This window comes from Pezoporus occidentalis, unplaced genomic scaffold (genome assembly GCF_034315485.1).
Source record: "Pezoporus occidentalis ecotype Australia unplaced genomic scaffold, CSIRO_AGI_Poc_V1 ctg71, whole genome shotgun sequence".
NCBI lineage: Eukaryota > Metazoa > Chordata > Aves > Psittaciformes > Psittacidae > Pezoporus > Pezoporus occidentalis.
Genome location: NW_026916062.1, coordinates 1,553,531 through 1,574,728, shown reverse-complemented (window position 1 = coordinate 1,574,728; position 21,198 = coordinate 1,553,531). Strand labels below are relative to the sequence as shown.

The 21,198-nt window shown below is 35.0% G+C and overlaps 1 protein-coding gene across 5 annotated transcripts in view; it reads right to left on the bottom strand.

The window, feature by feature from the left end:
* Positions 1-1,787: 1,787 nt before the first annotated feature.
* The window catches only part of SLC30A9 (solute carrier family 30 member 9), a 41,545-nt gene continuing 22,134 nt past the window's right edge, over positions 1,788-21,198 (bottom strand). For 3 of the 5 annotated variants that reach the window (XM_062642472.1, XM_062642470.1, XM_062642473.1), the window contains 8 exons: positions 20,003-20,138; positions 19,564-19,603; positions 19,060-19,131; positions 18,478-18,585; positions 17,021-17,186; positions 11,488-11,617; positions 9,049-9,162; positions 1,788-8,223 (listed from right to left, as the gene is read on the bottom strand). In XM_062642472.1, the coding sequence (XP_062498456.1) occupies positions 8,179-8,223; positions 9,049-9,162; positions 11,488-11,617; positions 17,021-17,186; positions 18,478-18,585; positions 19,060-19,131; positions 19,564-19,603; positions 20,003-20,138 (811 nt within the window). In that variant the 3' untranslated portion in view covers positions 1,788-8,178. Of the gene's footprint in view, positions 8,224-9,048; positions 9,163-11,486; positions 11,618-16,019; positions 16,150-17,020; positions 17,187-17,250; positions 17,406-18,477; positions 18,586-19,059; positions 19,132-19,563; positions 19,604-20,002; positions 20,139-21,198 lie in introns of those variants that run through there. The other 2 variants (XR_009969218.1, XM_062642474.1) reach the window with 2 other exon arrangements.

Genomic DNA, 21,198 nt, shown 5'->3' with positions numbered 1-21,198 from the left:
TCAGGGGGCAAGGTGGTCGGGGAAAGACGTTAAATTTTTAACGAAATCTCTAACACACTGAACATCAGTTTACACCGAGTAACATTTAAGCCACCTCGTTTGTAGGAATGAGGGCCTAGCAGAGATCCTACAAAGCGCCAATTCAGCACCAGAACTGGCGCTGACAGACCAGGAGGAAGTCTAAATCAGGGGGAAAAAAAGAGAGTATCATTACAGAACTTGGGTAAAACAATACAGCTAATTTACAAGAGGCTGAGTTGGCACAGCTTCTGTGACAGTGGAAATTATGTCCCTTTACTAAGGTTTTCAAGAAGTTTAATTCAAAGGGTAAAGGAAGGTTTAATTTCCATGATTTTCAATGAAGTCTCCTATAACATTAGGAATGAGACAAAATTAAGTCTGGAACAGAACTGTCAAGATCACCTCCACCCACCTGATTGCAAGGTCCCACTTCAACCATTTAAAACAATTATATTTAAGAATTGCCCTTCAACAAATGCCATAAACAGCAAGTAAAGGAAGGATTTTAAGACTCCAGGTTACATTATGCAAAAAACAGAGCTCTCGCCCTCTTTGAAAGTGACTGAGACCATCTGCTTGGTTATTCAGACAGTCCCAAAGTCAGCCCAATAGCTGGACTTGACCTCAAACAGGCAAGGCCCCGAGGTCTGTCACCTCCCTGCTCAGGCAGATTTTGTGTCATTTGGTTTGTTTTAAATAACTAACTAGCTGTTGGCAATGATACCACCACCCAGAACAATGTTGCTGAACACAGAAGACGAGTTCGTGACTAGCAGCCTTTTGCAGTCTGAGCACCACACATTACTGTTCAGTGTCCCTGCAAGAAAATCCCGAGAAAGGGAGACTTCTAACTGCGAAATGAAACGTTTAGCCATCAAGACATATGCCACATATCCAAAATCTTTCCTGAAATATGTAGCTTGACCACCTTATTTCTGATAATCTGTTTCTACACAGACACAAAAAAAAAAAAAAATTTTTTTCAAGTTTCTCCACTTTATTGCCCAGGCTTCTTTTGCATTTTTGCCTCTTCTTTCCAACCACATACAGACTTACTTTTTTAGTCCAATTAGTTCTTTTTGTAACTAGATAATTCACCAGTTTTCATCAGCATTAATGATAAAAAGGACTTTAATAAGCCAGGCAGTATGTGAAATCCTTTCTAAGCTGACTAATTTCAAGTGAATGATACCTAGCTTTTCCTTAAGAGGCTTGGACAGCATCACTGGGATTGTCAACTACAGCTACTACGTGAGCCTAATACATAAACCCAATCTCTTCAAGAAACTCTCCACACCCTAGACTATGCACAGACATGAAATGCACCTGTCTTACTACCTTTCTTCACATCACCCTTAACCCTGGATCAGGCCCGGCAGTACAAACTGGTGACAGCACCAGTAGGGCCTCTGAGCTAGACAAAAAGAGCTTACACTGTACCGGGGAATGAATTGTACTCTGTGGGGTGGGGTGAGGTGACCAAGACAAGGCACAGCTGCCAGTGAAGTTCAGAGTATTAATACATACAGCTTGGCTGTATATACCTAGTGTACACTATTTAACAGTAATGATCAAAATTCCAAAGGCAAATTGAGTAACTGCTACAAATAGATGGATATAACCTTTGTTTTGCATCTATAAAATACCGTTATATGCATTGTGAATTCAGAAACAGCAAATCACCTGCCTAAAGCCAGCGTTATTGCTTACCTTTACTATATATATATATATATATATAAAATTGCTTAAATTAACAGAACACAACCTTCAACAGCTGTGTAGCATTTTACTGAGTAATTACAACTTCCAGACATTTTACAGGATGTACTGAATTCAAGCATAATTACAAAATAAAGAACATATGCAGGGAAATATTTAAATGTCTACACCTCGCAAATCAAAATGACTTCCTCATACTAATACGAAGTAACCAAGACACAGAATGAAGAAGCCAAGACACCAAAATGCATGGGGGACTGTGGGGTGGGTGAGTGGCATTTGATTAAAAGGCTGTGTAGAAAAACATGTTTCAACTTTGAGATTGCCCTTTGAAAATTCTACCACCAGTGACAATCCTCACTGTGACTTTCAGATTTTATACGATTACGGCAATTGCCAAAACACTTTCCAAATGTTTTAGGCATTTTTCAAACTCTTCTTCTCACGTAGTTCTTCAGCACCTTTAAGAGAAACCTACAAAAACCCCCTTTATATTACAACATTTACACAACATAGCATTTTTTTTCTTCTGTCTTCAGATTCGAAGCAGCTGATCGATCAGAACCTGGAGAATTTTAAATACACTCCAAATTTAGATTACAAAAATCAAATGTATCCTTGATTGTGGAGCTATATTCCATCATTTTAACAGATACTTTCTCCCTGTAAACAGCACCATGAATGCTGGCAACACAAAAATTTGACCAAGCTTTCTGTTGGTGTTGTACCTAAGAAAACAAAAAAAAAAAACCCCAAACAAAAAACCAAGACCTTTTATTCTAATTGGTGGCTTTGACTTATACAGAAAAAGGAAATTGTCTTCAAAAGCCTCATGTAATATAGGCGAGAACAATTTTCTGCCTACCTACTATAATCTGTTATTGTATCTGTCTGTGGTATTTAAAGTGTGTAAAAATGTAATTCACATTACATTCTGAATGTTATCTTTAACTCCCTTTCAGAATGTGATGCTTTAACTAGAAATCTTGCTTATCCACATATATTTAAGCAACTTGAAAAATATGGACTAACATATTCACCAATGCAAAAATTCCACAGACTTTAAAACACTGCACATTTTTTTTATTTTTTTTTACCCTGTGACACAGTATGGTGCTCCAATTGTTTTGGGGCTGAAAAACAAAAAAAAAAAAAAAAAAATCAATTAATTTTCTCTTGAATTCACTCTTCCTCCTGTTTCCATAACTGAAATTACTCACACTCCACTCACCAAATACACACCCCACCAAAGCTTCAGACTCAGATTACACTATCACCTTGAGCAATACGTAGGTTTTAAGAGGGCAAATGGTCTTATACCTGCAAGACCAAATACTGTATGAGAAAACAGTTAAACAGAGACACTGATTTTCATTACAGGGAAGAAAGAGAAAAAAAAAAAGTTTTGCTGGGATTGGGAGGGAGGAATCACCCAACTGAGTATCGCTAAAAGAGAGTGTTGTACTACACAGTTTTATGCATACTAATCAAATATAATTTCTTACTTTTTTTTTTTTACTGTTCTTCAATCATCATTTCTCATTGATGGCCACATTTTTTATATTGTATTCATCTCTTTCTGTTCCCACGTGCTCAACACCATAGTTTTGTTCCGTCCTTGTATGTATTCTTTTTACCATACACTTTGTGATAGTTTCTTTTCTTTTGCCTCAGCAAAGCCTGATTGACTGCAGTTCCTATAGTCCGTACAACCACTTACAGCTTCTGGCACATTTTATTTTCCTCAAAGGACTTGCATTTCAAAATCTGACTATTGTGCTTTAAAGCCTGGTTTCCTATTTCTTTTTATATGTAATATATAGTCTACTTTGATCTTAATTATTTGTGTCTCACTAAGCAGAAACAGAAAAATTACTTATTTAAGCTATGTAACCCCTCTACAAAACGTAAAATCTTTATGGTACACCTTGACTTCTCATTTACATTAAGGAGGTAAACTGCAAGAGACGTCAGTTGTACTCTCTATTCAGAGTTAACAATAAGAATAGAAGCAGCACAATGCTTAAACTGGAATAAAAAAAAACATTGTCATTTTATACTCATTTCTGCAATGTAAGCCGTTAGGCATGCACAGAAGTTCAGGTTTTGTACAGGAGTTAGACAATTATTCTACTGCACCAAGCCAAAATGCCTTAAGAACGTAAGAACACAAACTGAAATACTCTCCTTTTAGATGTTAAACAATATGCTTCCGTGAATTCTTTTGTAGGAAACACGTCTACATCAACTTTAGAAAAAGGATTACTTAATTAAGAACTTTCAAAAATAGCCATGCCTAAAAACTCTTTGCAGGAAGCCTGTATTTGATGCACTCATTGGCAGATGTACTTCCATAATGCGTAACTTTTCCTTTGTTACAGAAAAAAATAAATCAGCTGAAATGATAAGGAGAACACAGAATTTCAGTGTATTACCTAGACAAAATATACCCAAAACTCTTCTCCATACTCCCCCGTATCAGAGGGGCCAGTGAAAAATCTCTCAACAAAAACTGAGTCTCCAGATACAGCTGAAAAAACTGCACCCACCAGAATCAGAAAGCTTTGGTAGTTTTGGCTTACATGGTTTGTAGCTTTCAAAACAGAACAGCAATCATTATTGTCAGCTGTACTTGTTCATTGATAAAGTACAGAGACCAAAGTAGCATCTAGCCTTAAAAACGCGAGATGCTCATAACGGCTTCTACCTCCATGGGTTGGTAAATAAAAAAATAATAAAACCTGTGTTGGAATTCAGTGAAGGAGAAAAGCAGAGGCTATAAACTCTTCAGCTTGAGCATGAGTCACAGAGTATAAAGAATGCAACTTGACCTTAAAAAATATGTTCTCCTGTTCCCCGAGTCCCTTCTACTTCTCAACCAGAACACACAGCAAAAAGTCTTTGTAATACACCAAAATATTTACTACTACAGTATGCTTAATAAATGCTTTAGAAAGTGGAGAAGTAGAGGGGTGCCACTCAAAAACTTACTTCCACAGTGTATAAAGGAGACAATTTAGACTTGAAATTGATTCTTGGGGAAGAAAATCACTTCACAATTTTATCGTTTATAGAAAAACAAATTCTATAGGAAAATGCATATTGTTAGTGTCTGGCCAACTCTGACTTAAAATGCATTAAGATCGCTCAGTATATTGGAACATTAAGACAATTTTTTCAAACACTGCAAGTTTTACAGACTTAAACATTCTACAATACGTACGCAACCTTTCACAAAGCAGAGGGCAGCTGTACTTTGAACATAATCTGAAAAAACAGAACATGCAAGGAGAGTCTACCAGACAGATTATTTTAAAAGGCCACAACTTAATTGAAAAAAACCTAGAATGTAACTTTGTTAGCTAATTCCTCACTTTCTTAAAACAAAAAAGGAATATTACGTAATTGCATTTGTGACAAAGAAAAAAATCTCTCCACACTCCTCCACACTTTGCAAGTTTTCTTTAATTCTGAGGGTTCTATCACGGAAGTGTAGTAGCTAAACAGTTTTCCCAAAAACACTAAAACAAAAGTAAACTAAGTACTGGACCCATATCACTTCAAGTGTTAGACCATAAAGAGAGATAAATATATTAAAAAAAAAAAGAAAAAAAAAAGAAGAAAAAAAGGCAGTAAAAATGTCAAAACTGTTAAAAACAATCTATGCATTAAAAATTTAACAGCTTAGAATTCCTTTTCCTTTCCAAACTGACAGGTTCAATATTTTCACCCAACTGCATGACATGTAAACTTAAGAGGTACTGCCAAAACCAGACTGCCTAGATTTTTGTGGTACATCACCATCCAGGTCATTTTTAAAATATGGAACTGGGTCCTCAAACTATGCAACTGTTATGTACCCAAAAACATTCAAGCTCTGGCTTCTTAAATTTAACATATTGTTATGCTATAATCAGGAACGTAACTGGGAGACAAGGATCTGAATGTTATCTTGGAATACAAACAAGTGGTATGTGGATGGGTGTACTTCTGACTCAAATAAGGAAATTAAAATCAGAATTCATATAAATTACATCTCTGATGAACAAGAAAACATTTTTATGGGCTTCTGGAGCAGGTGTTGTGTAAGAATATAAACTCATGCCCTCTCTTAAATGAGATACGGGAACGCTTCAGTAGTGGGGTAACATTTACTAACCTTTCAGTGAAATTTCTGTTAGTGCACACTAACACTGCTCATTCATCAGTAACTCCAGCATACAAACCACCTGGATCACATTGGCTGTCTCCACTAACGCCCCAGTAAGAGCATTTTCCCAGTTTTTAATAAACCCATTATTCCAGAAATCTTAAACTGTTTATTCAAATTCAAAATCCATATAAATATTCTAGGAACAAGGAAAGAGATTATGCGTTATCAGATTCCAGTGGTCTTCATGAATAAGACTAACATCAGCAGAATGCATAATGAGATGAAGTTTATGTGGAAAGTTGAGGAGAAAGGTAGACGATTTATAATGTGCTAAGGATGTCTTATTTACTTGGCATAGCACACTTCCAAATTTCCTTTAAACTGCATTTCCAATCATCAGTCTGAAATATACTAAGTAGTTTTACAATAGGAGAAAACCAGATAAAGTGAGGTGTCCCTGCCCATGGCAGGGGGTTTGGAACTAGATGATCTTAAGGTCCTTTCCAACCCTAACTATTCTATGATTCTTCTGGATTACCCATAATAATATAGCTAATAAGCTATACAAAAGCCACTGGTGAACAGGGATTATGGATGAGGGTACTAAAGAGACCCACAATTACTGTATGTGAAGTCCCATCTGTAACTAAACTCCGGAATGTTTTGCAGTTGTCGAAAGGTACGCTATTTTAAATTCTCAGTTCATTGGTGAGACTTAGTATGAAAAAAAAACAAACCTAAAAAATATTTTCAAAAGCTTTTAGCCAAATCTAGATGTACTGGTCTTCACAATTATTATCTGCTGCAATGTTTATAATTTAATCTTAACTGATTTTTGAGACTTGTGTTTCATACCAACATTTCTCCTTTCAGCAAGTCAGTCATTACTTAGCAAATGAGTCACTAGGAGGTTCTTATTAACACCTCTTACCCATGAGCAATTTTCATTTTACTGAAATATGTTAAAGTGCATAAAGGATTTTCTTCAGAGTTATTTATATGCAGTAACTTCACTTATATTTCAATTTGCATGATAAGTACTCATGCCCTTATTAATAAAGACTGGGTCTCAAATCAAAGCATCTGGTACAACTTGGGTGCCTACTGCAGAAAGCCTTGGGGCTCATATATACAATGCTAAAATTGCACATTTCAAAGTTATAAACTCTAAGCATTTATCTCAGGATTGTTGAGAACTACTGATAGATTTACTTTACTTTCCCAAAAAAGCAAGGCCAATTCTTAACAAAAAAAAAAAACAAAAAAAACAAAAACAAAACCCCACAATCAATTTAGAATTCAGATTAAGTCTAGAGGTAAATAAATTAAAAATACAATGTATTCATTTGTTTAATTATAAATAATTCTAATACATTTTTTACTACTGTAACTTCCAATTACATCTCTCACACATTCTATCAAAGACCATATCTGGCAATGCTGCCTATAAGGAAAGCAAAAAATGCCAGGTAACATTTAATAAGCACTACCATGTATATATCTCCCAGATCACATCTGAAGATACTTACAAATAAGAGAACAAGTGTCAAAGCAGGGGGAGAAAATAACAAAATTTAAACAGAGCAAGTTCACCAAAATCTCTAATTTCTTCACAGTAACTTAACATACTCTGGATAACCACATACAGCTGACTCCACTGAGAAGAAAAATCTTATTTTTGTGAAGTGCAGTTAGTACTCACAAGAGTGGAAAAAAGCAGGTTTACAGGTCATGGTACTTGAGAAAAAGCCAGTGCCTGTTTGAAAGAATTGATCTCATAGAAAAGAAAAACTGTGAAACAATCACACAGTTGAAATATTACAATTAGTTTAAGGTTGGCAGGTTCCACTGGAACAAACTCTTCCTAGCTAATCTTAATATCTCCCAAGAACCTTTAGTGGTATCTTGAAAGAAACTAAAGAAGTGCAAACTGACTGCAAAGGGACGCAAATGGAAAAACTAAGTGTGTTGTGTATCTTCAGGCAGCTATATTTGCCTAACTAAACCTCAAGTTGTTAAGTTCTGAGTTGCAGTAAATATACTCTGACAGACTCTCCCGTGGAATTTAAGTCAAATAGCTTTTTTTAAATTGATTTTGCCATGGAAATTTTTGTCTGCGGGTCTAGTGCTCTTCCAGAAACAGAAGCAGTTCTAACAGTCCAGGAAGCCTACAGCAAAAGTAAGCGAGGTATGGCGCTGAGGTCACTGCAGTTTCGGAAGCTTTTCAGCCCTTTACACGACTTCTTTCCAAAATGGTAGCAACATGAAGATTTCTTCTGCCATGCCTATAGTATCTCCAAATCCACATGACGAACATCAGGATTTCGTTGCTGAAAGAAAATTATTTTTAAAAAAAGAAGTAAATAGAGAATATTAAAACACATTTTTGCACATGGATACAAATAATGTACTCTTGGTATGACACTGGCAACTGGTTAACGAATTCCCTTTTCTGGCAACATGGGGACTATCTTAAAATGAAGAACAGCTTCAACAAATACTATAAAGCAACTGCCCATACTATAAAGCAACTTTTTGAAGGTTAAGACAGCTTTTCATGTGACAAATACCGTTCAACATCACAGATAAATTAGTTCTCACACTTTATAAAGTATGAAGTGGCTCTCCTGATTTTAAAAAAGGCGGTTAGATTTTATATAACACCATCCAAATAAAGATATATATAGTCTCACTTTAAGAAAGTTTTAAACTGCTTCAAAAGGAGCAAAAACTGTTCAATAAAGCCCTCATTACACACTGATACACTTGACAGAATGCTAAGTAACAGATAAAAAAAATTTAAAAATAAAACTGAAATTTGCTTCTTTACAACCAAAGCAAAATTTAACAGCCTGTAAATAACCTGGTATTCTGCAAATACAGTAACAAAGAAACAACCAGGTCTTATATCACAAAAATACTATTCTACAGTGGTACAAAACTGAACAAAATATGTAACAAATGGATCAACGGCAAAGTAAGGGATTACTGCTGGTCCAAACTTAGTTAATGATACTATAGCGAGAGAACCTACATTAGGATTATCAACCTCTTCCCTCATATATTTACAAACAAAATCCCCAAAGTCAATGCAATGATATTGTCTAAAATACAGTCACAGAACAATCACTCCCTAATAAGCAGCTAAGTTTCACCTTCAGGTCCTTCTCAAGTCTGTCTACTTCAGCTCCCAGTGTGTCAATGATATTTTCACCGTGCTTAAGCATGAAGGTTTCCAATTCTTCAAGGTTTTTCACTTGTTGGATTTCCTAGGAAGAAATCCGATTTATAAGGTTGAGATGAGGGAAAAAAAAGGAATAACACTACAGAGCGTTGTGACATATTTTGGGAGGAGGAGGATGACACACACAAAGAGAACCCCAAACACTTCAGCTTTTCCCATTTCCTTTTAAAGCATCATCTGTTCTTATGTCTCAAAGACACAGAAGAGTAGTATCTATTCAATGAAAATAGCTGGCTTACTATTACACCTGTACTTGATATAGAACCTTCTATGTTTAACAGATTCCCTCCTTTATTTTCCAAATAAGTTTGAGAATTTTATTATTTTTCTAGGAGTTTGAGGTATCCCTTATTCACAGCAAGGCAGAGCAGGGTACCCCTGTGCATTCTTTCCTCGTTTTCATACATTCTTGCTATTTTATTACACTACTTACTCTGGCTATCACATTACCAACTCATCTGAAAATCCATGCAAATACCTACGAAATTCCTCCTCAGGAGGCCCATATTGTATGTGACTGAAAGAACAAGGTTAAGGAAGACAGGATGCTATGCTCTTCCCTCCAAAAAACCACAGACATCATAAGCACCAAAGCAGGTATTACAGCACTGCCATGAGCTTTCCTTAGAGGTCTCACATGATGCTGGCCAGAAGCCATTTGACTTGTATCTCAGACACAGTTTAGGCAATACAACTGCAGTATGTTTAGGACAAATAGGTTATTGCTAATGGGCAAAGTAATTATTAAATAACTAATTCTTTTTTTTATGTGTCTGTAACTACAACACAACATCAGTGTCTTTCACCTTCCCTATTACTCTGAAACTGAAGAGGAATAATGTAACTGAGTGAGCTTAAAAGATACCCCATCTCCAATACCCTGTGACTAAAATCACAGCAACTCTAACAAGAAAAAGAAATGAGAGCAATTTGAATGCTAGCATTTCAATGATTTCACAACTTCAGAAAGAGTAATGTTGGTAGCAATGCCAGTTGAATGAGCTAGTTATTTGAAAAACTACAGATCAAAAGGCAAGCATTATGTCTACCCTTCAGGTAGGGGCAAAATCCTGCTGAAAACAGCTACCTTCAACAATGATTTTATAGCTGACACAAGGTTACTACTTGAAACTACGATGACCTGTGTAAGAAACAGTTGTCAACCTAGAAACAATCAGGAAGAACTTTCCCAACAATACTAGTTGGAAGAACGAGCGACCATTGTATGCAAGCACCAAAGGGAACAGCAGGTAAAGAACAAGAGCTAACAAAGTCTTTGAAAAGTAGTGCACTAACCAGCTGCAACAGCAAAGAATCTGAGGTTTGGCAATATAAAACCAAGCAAACCTGCAGTGCCTCAGCTGTACAAAGCTGACAGCACTCTTCCTCTCAAAATGTATTAAACTGAAATCCAACACACGAACAGATCACTTCCTGCACTGTATATATAATATATATACATTCTTATTTTGACATTAAAGAGTAGTACATTTTAAGAACTCAGACACTGACTAATGGTTTAAAAAAACTGTTAATTTAAATGTAAACTCAGATAACTTCTAAGTTGTATCTAATGGACAGACATAAAATGCAGATACCTGCTTTTCATTTTGAAAGGGTAGCAAAGAAAGAAATTTTGTAGGTATGCAAGCAAATGTATGCAAGCATGTTACTGGTGAAAATGGGTAAGCAAGCAAAACATTTTGCTCACTTAAAAATCTTGTAATTTAGATAAATTATTCTTTACTTCATATTTCATCGCTTTGCCATGCAGAATCCAGCTGAGAATAGTTTTTCATTTCTATATTGAAGAGAAGAATTAAGAAAAGCTACTCTGAACAACACTGAAATCAGAGACAGACGCTGAAGACAGGTTACTTATTAAACACTGTCAAAATGCTAAGCGATGTGATGCAAGTAATCCATATTCAAGTCTAGTCTGACTGGCAGGATCTGTAAACCTTAAGACTACATCTTCAGCACCCAAGACAAATGGCTCTGCCAAAACAGATGCTTATTCTCAGGTGTCATGCTTCCAGTTTTAACTAAAGATCTTGTAATTCAACAAAAATTTATTGGAATAAATACATTCTTATGGTGGACAAAAATATCTGTCCTCTTCCAACCCAGGCCCTACTCAGCCCACAAATGGCTCTATTTCAGCAGCACATAATACAATTCCACACAGAGATATCTAGCACGCTAACACCAAGTAAAATCACCTGCAATCCGTCAAAAAGAATTAGTGGAATATCTCTCACCTACTTGAAAATCTAGGGTTTAGACATATTTGAAATTATAAAATAAATATCAAATACTAGAAGTTACAAAAAGATTATTTAAAACATACTTGTAGCAGCTGTTCAATGTCTTGTTTTTCCAAGTAAGAACGAGTAACAACCCGTCCATCAAAGTCTACTTCTGCCTTGAATCTCACTTTGCTCATTCCCAGGTCTGTGGCTTTAACATCATGAATTGCTCTGAAACACATAAATTTTGAAGAAAATGTAGAAGAACATAAAACAAACAGCTAAGTAGTTTGACTTCTGATGTTAACAACATTGTCACAGCACGATTCTGTAATTTTGAAAGGCCACTGCCTGTGACTAACACATCCTCATTTTGCCACCACACATTTATATTAAATACTGACTTATATTTAATTGCTTATACAACTTTCACAGATGTCTGCTATACCAACACATGTATAAATGGCTCGCTGCAATAAAAGACATACTACAAAAATGCATCACAGATTCAGAACTAGACTAATGGTGTTATAAAAATATCCCACAACAGAAAGTGATACCCTTCCTACTCAACTTACTCACTACTGCACAGTAGTTTTTGTGCATACACATATTTAACAATCCTCAAGTACCCTCACTTTTGAGGTAAGGGACAATACTGTCAGCTACTGAAAGCACACACTGCAATTATGGAAGTACATTTTTTTGGACAACTACAATTTGTGAAGGCATGGCCTTTTGGAGAATTTTCTATGCAAAGTTGTATTTGATATAAGGTATGGTTATTGTGATTGGAAATCACTTTTGTTCATACTTAATTACTGATCATGACTAATCACAAGACAACTGTTAGTAGAGGCTGAAAATGTATATTTAAAGGTTCCTAATAGATAACTAGAACATGGATGTTGCAGCATGTTTATATTTTGGTCCTTTGAAAACTTCTGTTTCCCTACAGCACAGTTTTGTTCCAGTTTGTTAGATAAACTCTATGAGGTATGAATATAGGTAATAAACAAAGCATGCTCTAATTTTCAGTAAGACATGAAGCAAACTCAGGACACAGATTATTATGATGAACTTTAACACTGGAATAAAAATAAAATAAAAATCATAAAATACCATCTTTTTTTTTTCTAATTAGATTAACACAAACTTAAGTTTATCTTTAAAGCCAAGTAGAATTTAAAATTGCCACTGCAGAATAAGTTTCCTTTTTCCATCAAGGCCAGAAAAAAAGTGGACACCAAACCATGGAATATAAATCACAAAGAAGTTTCTATTTTTTTTAATTCTTCCTTCTGCCATTTCCATGGCAAAATAAGTATGTGGGGTCAACTATAAAATATCCCAAAGACTTTGGGTTTATTACCAGAAAAATGCAATCATTGCAATTTTAAAAATTTTAACAAAAAATTTAGAATCAGCAATAAAGCTCACTTAATGGAAAGTACTAAGATTCCCCTCCCCACCCCACCCCCATTCATTTCACTAAGTTGCGCAATTCCACAGCATCCTTTTAAATTTAGTATGCCCTTTGTCTTAAGCAAACTTATTCTTACCGACTCATCTGAATGTTTATAAATCAGAACTAAGTTCACAGGCAGTGCAGGAAGAAAGCGGAATGCACAGATTTTGGAAGTAGCCTGCTAGAATGAATTGCTGACAAAGAACAGGAGGCAGATATTTCAGATGAATAGTCAGAGGAAACATTTATGGAATATTTCTGGCAATACTAAAGCTGGAGGAGGGGTAAGCACATTAGAAAAAAAATAGAACATGACCTAAATATAGAGACACACACAAAAAAATATATCTTGGCAAATATTTAAGCAGATTAAAAGAACTGCTACAGCTTACTGATAGCAATAAAGAATTTCCACCTCCAATCAAATTTACACAGCTATTCCTGTGGGAAGTTACCAAATCAAAACAGTATTAACTGGAATAACCTAACTGGAATCAAACTACCTCCTCACACAAGAGGGTATTTAAGATAGCAGATGTGCTTCAATGAGGGCTATATGAAGAGAATGTGAATTCATGTGATTCAAAAAATGTTGAAGATATATCAAGGGCCTATCAGAGCTAAGCAACAAGATATCCAAGAGTCTCATTAAGCAGCAACCTGACAGAATTCAGTGGAATGACGCATGTTCTGTAAATGTGAAGAAAAAAGTCTACCTTACTGCATATAATCCATCCAGGAAAGACAAGACAGTGAGTCAGGAGGAGAAAAAAAAAAAAAAAAAAATCACAAATAATTCAAGAACACAAATGCATGTGCTACAAAGCTTGCTTCTGGAAGCTTCTGGATGGCTACCAGACACCATCAATTCAAACTAGGGAAAAGAGAAAGTTTCAAATGAAAGAAAAATTTGTCAGAGGACACCAAGTTACTGGGTTTGAGCCATCAGTTGTAACTATTTTTTATTTTTTTTTTTACTCCTCCAAACCAGAATGACAGATTTTCCAGCACAACAGTAGCACAATTACCCAATAGCTGTTACAATGAAGTAAAAGTTAAAGATGAAACTAAGAACAGTTTACGCCTAGAGATCCACCATTACATTGCATAAGAACAGAATGAGGTCAGTCTGTACCACATCATGTATTTTATTTCACAGTCCTGAAAGCCTCATCTCCTACACTTCAGTTAAGCTGAACACAGGAAAGATTTAGGTAACAAAGGTTTCAATGAGAGTTAAGAATGGAATGTTTGTGTAACAAAAACCAAAATCAAGAAATTTTCCAGCTGAGAACAACTCTAACTAAAAGCCCATTCTGGATGACAAATTAAATAAGGCCTAAAAGTAGAAATTACCAAGCCAAAAGCCTAAAGAAGAAATCCAGCAAAATTATAGAAGCATAAAAGAAAGGAATTGTGTGTGATTAAAAATAAAAAAAAAAGTTGGTTTGTAAGTATAGCAAAACTAAAGGTTAACCTGGAAACAAGCCTGCTACTAGATGGAAATGGTAGCTATTACTGAATAGACAGAAACATGCAATAACCATTGTTTCCTTGACCAAAAAGGAAAAACAAAGTATTAGTACAGCAAAGCATTTCCCTATTAGTGGCCCAGAAGCATACTGCATATTTGAAAGGAAAAAAATGCTAATAATTCAGCAGGCTCCATAACTCCTATTCAAGAGTAAAAAGAACCAAGAATAACTGTGAAGGCAAATAACTTTTCATCCTGCAATAATGATAGTTTTTTTAAGAAAGTGTAGATTAAAAACACTGTGCCAAAATTTAAGAACCATAAATGAGGCAACCCATGTAATTAAAGACAACTTCATCTCATAACCCAAGGGAAAACAGTGAAAAGGGTGGGGGAAAAACTATACATTATGAGCATTAATTCCAGTCACTAAGGTTTTAGCAAATGCAGATATTTTCAAACAACTACATAAACCAACAGCCTATTAAATACTTTGTAATTAGCAGTGGAACATGACAGTATCCCAACAGTGGCTTGCCTGAACAAGTTAAGTGGTGGTGTTGCTGATGGGGACAGGAGAGGGCGGAAATCAGAGCCTCTGTATCCTTTGGCCAATTTGGAACTAAGTATCTTCTGATGAATACTGAATGATTCCCTAATATATTCCCTTCATGTTTGGAAAACACACCTAAAAGTGAAGACTGCAAACTCTCCATGAATGAACAAGGAAGACCTGTTTTGGGAAGCAGCAACTGCAAAAAAGGATTGCAGTAAGATTGCATAAACAGTGAGACAGCTGAAAACCCTGAAACACTGAAATAAAAAGAGCAAATATTAGTCACAGCTTTAGAAGCAGGCCAGTACTCGGGAACTTTTACACTTGGTATTGGTAGGAAAAAATCTAAGAGTAGGACAGACCAGTACACACCTCCATTTAAGTAAAGTTTGAATGTTCAAGAAAATGCTGAAACTCTTACAAGCCCAAAGCTATGTTGGATGAAAAACTACAAGTAGCGGTTTGAAGACATACTTAATGGTAAAAGACTCCTTAGTTTCACAAGAAAAAGCTGAAAACAAACCAAAAAAAGCTATCTAACCAAGACTGGAATAAGGAAAGAAAAAAAAAGGAAAATTTTTCCCCATATTATTCCTCATTACAAGCAAGGGTAATACACTTTAACATCTCAGAGATATCAAGACCAGGTGTCTTCTTAGTAGGTGTAAGTTAACCAAGCTCAAAATATTAGGTTTGTTACAAGAAGATTGTGGTCAAAGACAAAGTGTGTGCTAAAAGAAATCAAAGCAGATAATGTAATGGAACTAAGAAAGAGATCAGTCAAGACAAAGTGCATAGAGAAGGTCCTGCAAACAGCATTGTAAGGAGTACCTACACATTTCAGCTTCTAACCTCCAGAGAAACACAGTTTCTTACCAAGTCTTTATTTCTTTTATTCTGTGTTCCTTTTAAAAATTGTTACTTCTTGTTTAAAAGAAGTCTACAGCAAGAAGGAGATAAACTACGATTGCTCTCTTGAGAAGTTATAGCCATCAACAAAATGGAATATAATATAAACTGGTGCTTGGATAGAAGCAATTTCACGATTCCAGCTGGAGACAAGCAAAAGCCACCTGCGCACTTTGGGGAAAAAAAGAACTACAGAAGTCGCGTACAAAAAAACATGTTAACTCACCTACTCTAACACAGCACTGTTGACACATGCTCCACCATTCAGACTAATCCAGGGCCACCACAGAGTTTAGTTACTGACATGTGAAAATTCTAACACAATTCTATTCCAAAATAAGAATCTTGTTTAGCTTCTGGAACGAAAGACATGTCATTCAGACCTGTTGCTTGCAACTGAGATGATGCAGCACTTAAGTTTCTTTCAAGTATTCTTGTGTTAACTAATGGGCTTGGATTTTTGTCTCCAGAGCTCAGTAATGACTATGAATAAAAATAAAAAACCTAAAATATTCCATCTGATTTACACAGAAATACATTCCTGAATAATGATCAAGAAGAAAACAAAAAGGGTTTTGCTTCTAAACCAAGGTTAAGAGGATTAAAGCTAAAATAGCTCCCTAGAAAGCATTTAAACAAGATTTCAGAATTACAGTGAGCTGTAAGTTTATTGCACTACAAACTCTGGATTTCCAAAGAAGAAAAATTAACATTGAGTTAATTCTGCAAGTATATAACATAAAGCATCTATTACAGTGTAATACTACTGCAGTACTCCACTGCCAAGTGTTATGGAATTCCAGATACTGAATATTAACATTAACAGAATTCAAAGATTTAAGTTCTCATAAACTATAAAAGCAACAGTACAGTATAACTTATCTGCTTGCATTTCAGCATTTGAAAACAGTTTAAAGTTTGTGATGGCTTTCTCATTAAGTCACTGTCAGCTCCTGTACTTATGTAACTTAGGACATTTTCTGCAATTTTATTTTAGCTGTGGAATATCTGAGGGGCATGAGTATTTACTTAGTGAAATTTTTAGAAAGAAATTTCACAGAAACAGAAGCTAGTAATAATTAAGATTCTAAAATCTCAGTACAGAAGAATCCACCCTAAAATAATCAATCTCACCAGATTCATTTAAAGTGCTTGAACTACTTTTTCCAATGTAATTTTCTTGCTTTTTGTTGTTCTTAGTATTGATGCAGCTGTAAAGACTCTTACCTTACTACAGCATCACTTTCCAGTAACTCAGTGAGTCGCTGCAGTCGTTCAGGTTGAATGGATCGTCCTAGCAGGGCTTCAGTGTTAGTGTAGATCAGAAATGCTGACACACTTCCTAACAAGGTTCCAACACCTAGAGACCCCACACTGTCATAATATGGGTTTCCTAAACAATATAATGTCAAATTAATTTCACAGAGCATTTCTAAAACATAGCAGATAATTCAAATATCACATGAAAGAGACTACATAGTTTGAGGGGTTTTTTTTGATTGGTTGGTTTTGCTTTTTGGTGGGATTTGTTTTAGATTTTGTAGTGTGCTTTTGTTCCCTTGTTTGTTTTTAGTGCACTGGCAATTCCTTCCTACTAAGGAACAAAGCGAAGCTGGAAAAAAAAAAAAAAAAAATTATTTTAAGATAAAGTCTCGAGTCCCTCCTGTCCCTTAGCCACTCCTGTCTCCTGAAGGACTAATAAACAGAGTAAACTATTGTAAGCTACTTAGGCTTCTGTGTATAGATTTACCTTATATTAATATAAAATTATATACACCTAAACTCAGGTAGTAGCATAAAAGTTTGTGTTCGTTTACCAGGAACTCAAAAACTTGCACGTATTAACAATTGCTGGAATACTGTACTTTTATAAGTTTTCATATTCATACTTATAGAAACAGTAATGTATAATGGGTTTTTTTAATCAAAGAAACTAGAAATGGAATAAAAAAAAACTGGCTTCTATATAAAAAAGTGAAACTTGCAATTAATTCATTAGCAGCCACAAAGAAAATATTTATTTTTTAAAAAAATTGAAAAGCCAATACTTAAAACAGGACAAATAAACAAATAAACAAACTTCCCTCTTCATAAATCTTAACTGTGCAGGCAAAGAGATACTTTGAATCAGTTGCCACACAGATCATCCCACCTGCATGACTTAGGTTTGCTACATTGTTTAGGAGTAGCTATTGTAATCTGAAGATAACACCAATACCACTACGTAACAAACCAGAGGAAGGAACTGCTTCCTTAAGTCCTCCCCACAAACCCATGCACATCACTGAATAAGGAAAATCAAGATACGTAATCCCACCACATCACAGTGATATACATAACTGATTACAATAAACATACCTTTAGTAAAAAATAACTTCATTTGTATGCAAAGTAGCTCAGAAGGAAGTTAGACCCATCTACATGTACTCTTTCAAGCTTAACCCTTTTGACATATTAAAAAAAAAAAGCTGAACTTTAATTTAATCTTAAATATTTTCCAACTCAGACTACTAGAACTCTGACCAGAGAAGAGTCTAAACCTCCAGAACCTTTCACAGTACAAGCATCAAAAAGAGAGTAGAGATGCATTTAAGTCAACCAATATAAACTAAATGCTCTGCATTCATACCATGCACAGGGGTAAATTCACATCCTGATTGCCTCAGCCTGAGGCACAATTTTACCTGTTAAAGAAGTCAGACCCATACACGTAGCAGCTATGGCCACACTTAGAACTGCTGCAGCATCCTCCAGTAACACCACATTTGTACTAGGATCATGACTCTGTACAACTGCGTATACAACAACAAAAAAAAAAACAACAAACCACACATTGCTTTGAAATGCTTACCTTTACTACATTATGCATAGCACTTGAACTATGCTAACATCAGCAACTTAAAAGAAAAATTTCCTTAAGTATATAGGTGTAAACTGAATTTTTGCATAGGCATACACTCCTGAAAGCATTCATAAATGCACAGAAAAAGCCCTGTGCCAATTACTGAAGCTTCTCCATAATGTCTGAAAAACTTAAAGGGGTATTTATCCTGAAAAACACAAGTAGTTTAGTAAAAGTATTTAAGTAGTGTTAACCAACAGGTTTTCACCCAATTTGTAAAATGTATTTGTTACTAGAATAGAAAAGAGATCAATAAAGCAAGGGAAAAGGAATACAGTGAAAATTGTTTCTATCATTATGCAAATTGTGGTAAATAGATTCTGTTTTAAATAACGGCATACCTTACTGCTATAATGACACATACCATATTGATAAAATGACAGACCCTTGGCTCGAGCACTCCTGCGAATTTCATTTATAGCAACAAGAAGGGTAGCTGAAACAACACCAAAGCAGTTGCTTAAAATGGTTAGAGGCAAAGACTTGCTTGCGTTTTGAAAAGAGTGAACTTTTCTTTATAAATAGCAAGAGATCAAAAAAGCTCTGATTAGTGATACACTGAATCACTAAAAAAACCTGAATTACCTTCTTCTCTACATGCATGTCTCCCATAGAAATTGGAACTGTTACATTCACTGATAGTTTAATACCTCAAAGACATTCCATGTACACTTCTCAAATTATGTTATTCAGCTTCTTATTATGTAGAGAGATAATAAAAGTTTTACATTTTTTTGTTTGCTTATAACACAAATATTTGCAGCAGAGCTCAAAACTTTACTATGAAAGCAAAGACCAATTATTACTGCAATTACATTGTATTCTTAGAGATTATGAATAATTAAATAGAAATAATTCTTGAAATTACCTCCTTCAGATACCAATGACCCTGCTAAAATGCAGTATGCCTGTATGAAAAAAAAAAGTGTTATTATATGTGTATTTGTACAGATCCTTTCACCACTAACTATCCAAACACAGCATTTCAGAACCTCATTACCCACTGTGCTATGTAGCTCTCCCTAAACCCAAGGTAGCCAATATTTGAATCATGCAATATATTGCAAAATAGAAAAGGAGGACCTCTTGGGATGTGTGAAGGGAAAACACAAAGTTTAAAGAATAGCTCATTTTGCTGTAAGATCAGCTAGTTTAACATGATTTTTTTCTTAAAACACATTCTCATTCAGGATGGTTTGAGCTAATTGTGTTGGGATTCAAACACTCAGGAAGTGAATTTCAGACCGTGCCATTACTTTCTATTAAGTCACCAACATTAGATGCAATATCAAACAACATTAGCTTACCCAGAGAAGAGATTCTATAGGGTGAGGGTTGAGTAAACCTATGATCCCATGATACCAAGACAGTCCTGCACCCATCATGAAAATGCCCACTCCGCTAATCAGGGAGGCAATATAGCGCATGTTTGTGAAACCATACCTACATGAAAAAAAAGTAAGTGATTTAGGAGAATAAGATTCTATATATCTGCAAGCACATCTACATGTTTTTTCCATTAAGTTTTACATGTCTTAAATCATCATCATATGACTAGGCATCCATTTAAGATAAAGCTGTTAAATTCAACCTAATCCAAGGAAAAAGATGACATCTGGAAAAACATAGCTAGTACACACAATGACATTAAGCATAGATATTTTTCTAATTCTTTTTTAAATAAGTTATTTATGCAGCTATATTGATTTTTATGCAGATACTGAGGATTTTACTAACAGAAAAAAAAAACATACTTTAACATTTTACAGAAATGCTACTTCTAAATGAAAACTTCAGCCTTATAGGCAGCCAGTCTACCTATTTTATAATGCTAATTTAAAGGAAATAAAATTTGTGACATCTTTTCGTAGTTCAACTAACTGCAGACATTCAACATTTTCAGCTTTTAAGAGCAACTAAACCAATATTGAAAGTGTACCTTTGTTTTTTTACTATTGACTGCTACTACAAACGGTACATTTCTTTAGCAACATCTAAAAAACAATAGTACAAAGACTATATTTAGAAAGAAAGGAAAAAGTGAAATGGGGGAAGAAGATAAAACAAATATTTAGACAAATTTAAGATTGAAATAGTTTTCAAATTACCTGATGCTCTTAATGAATTTTAAGAAAGAAAGAAACAATTCTTTAAATGAGATGTACTTTCAACTAGTGCTTACAATATGAATGATCTGACCAATAATGTGAAGTGTAAAGCAGGTCAACACCAAGAAAATATCACAGAGCATATAGCCTCTGACTTTCATGAAGCTGTAAGAGCTAACCAATAACATCCCTATTACTCAGACAAAAACAAACAGCAGTTTGAGTCAAACACATCTCTATGATACAAGTAGCTGCCCTGCAGAAAAGAGCTTTGTTTTAAATAAGTATTTTTTACTTTTAAAAAAAACTTATTCATGTGAACATCACTAAAAAACAAAGTAAAGCTATCCATTCGAAGAGGCAGAAGAGCCCAAAATAACATAAAGAAGTAATGT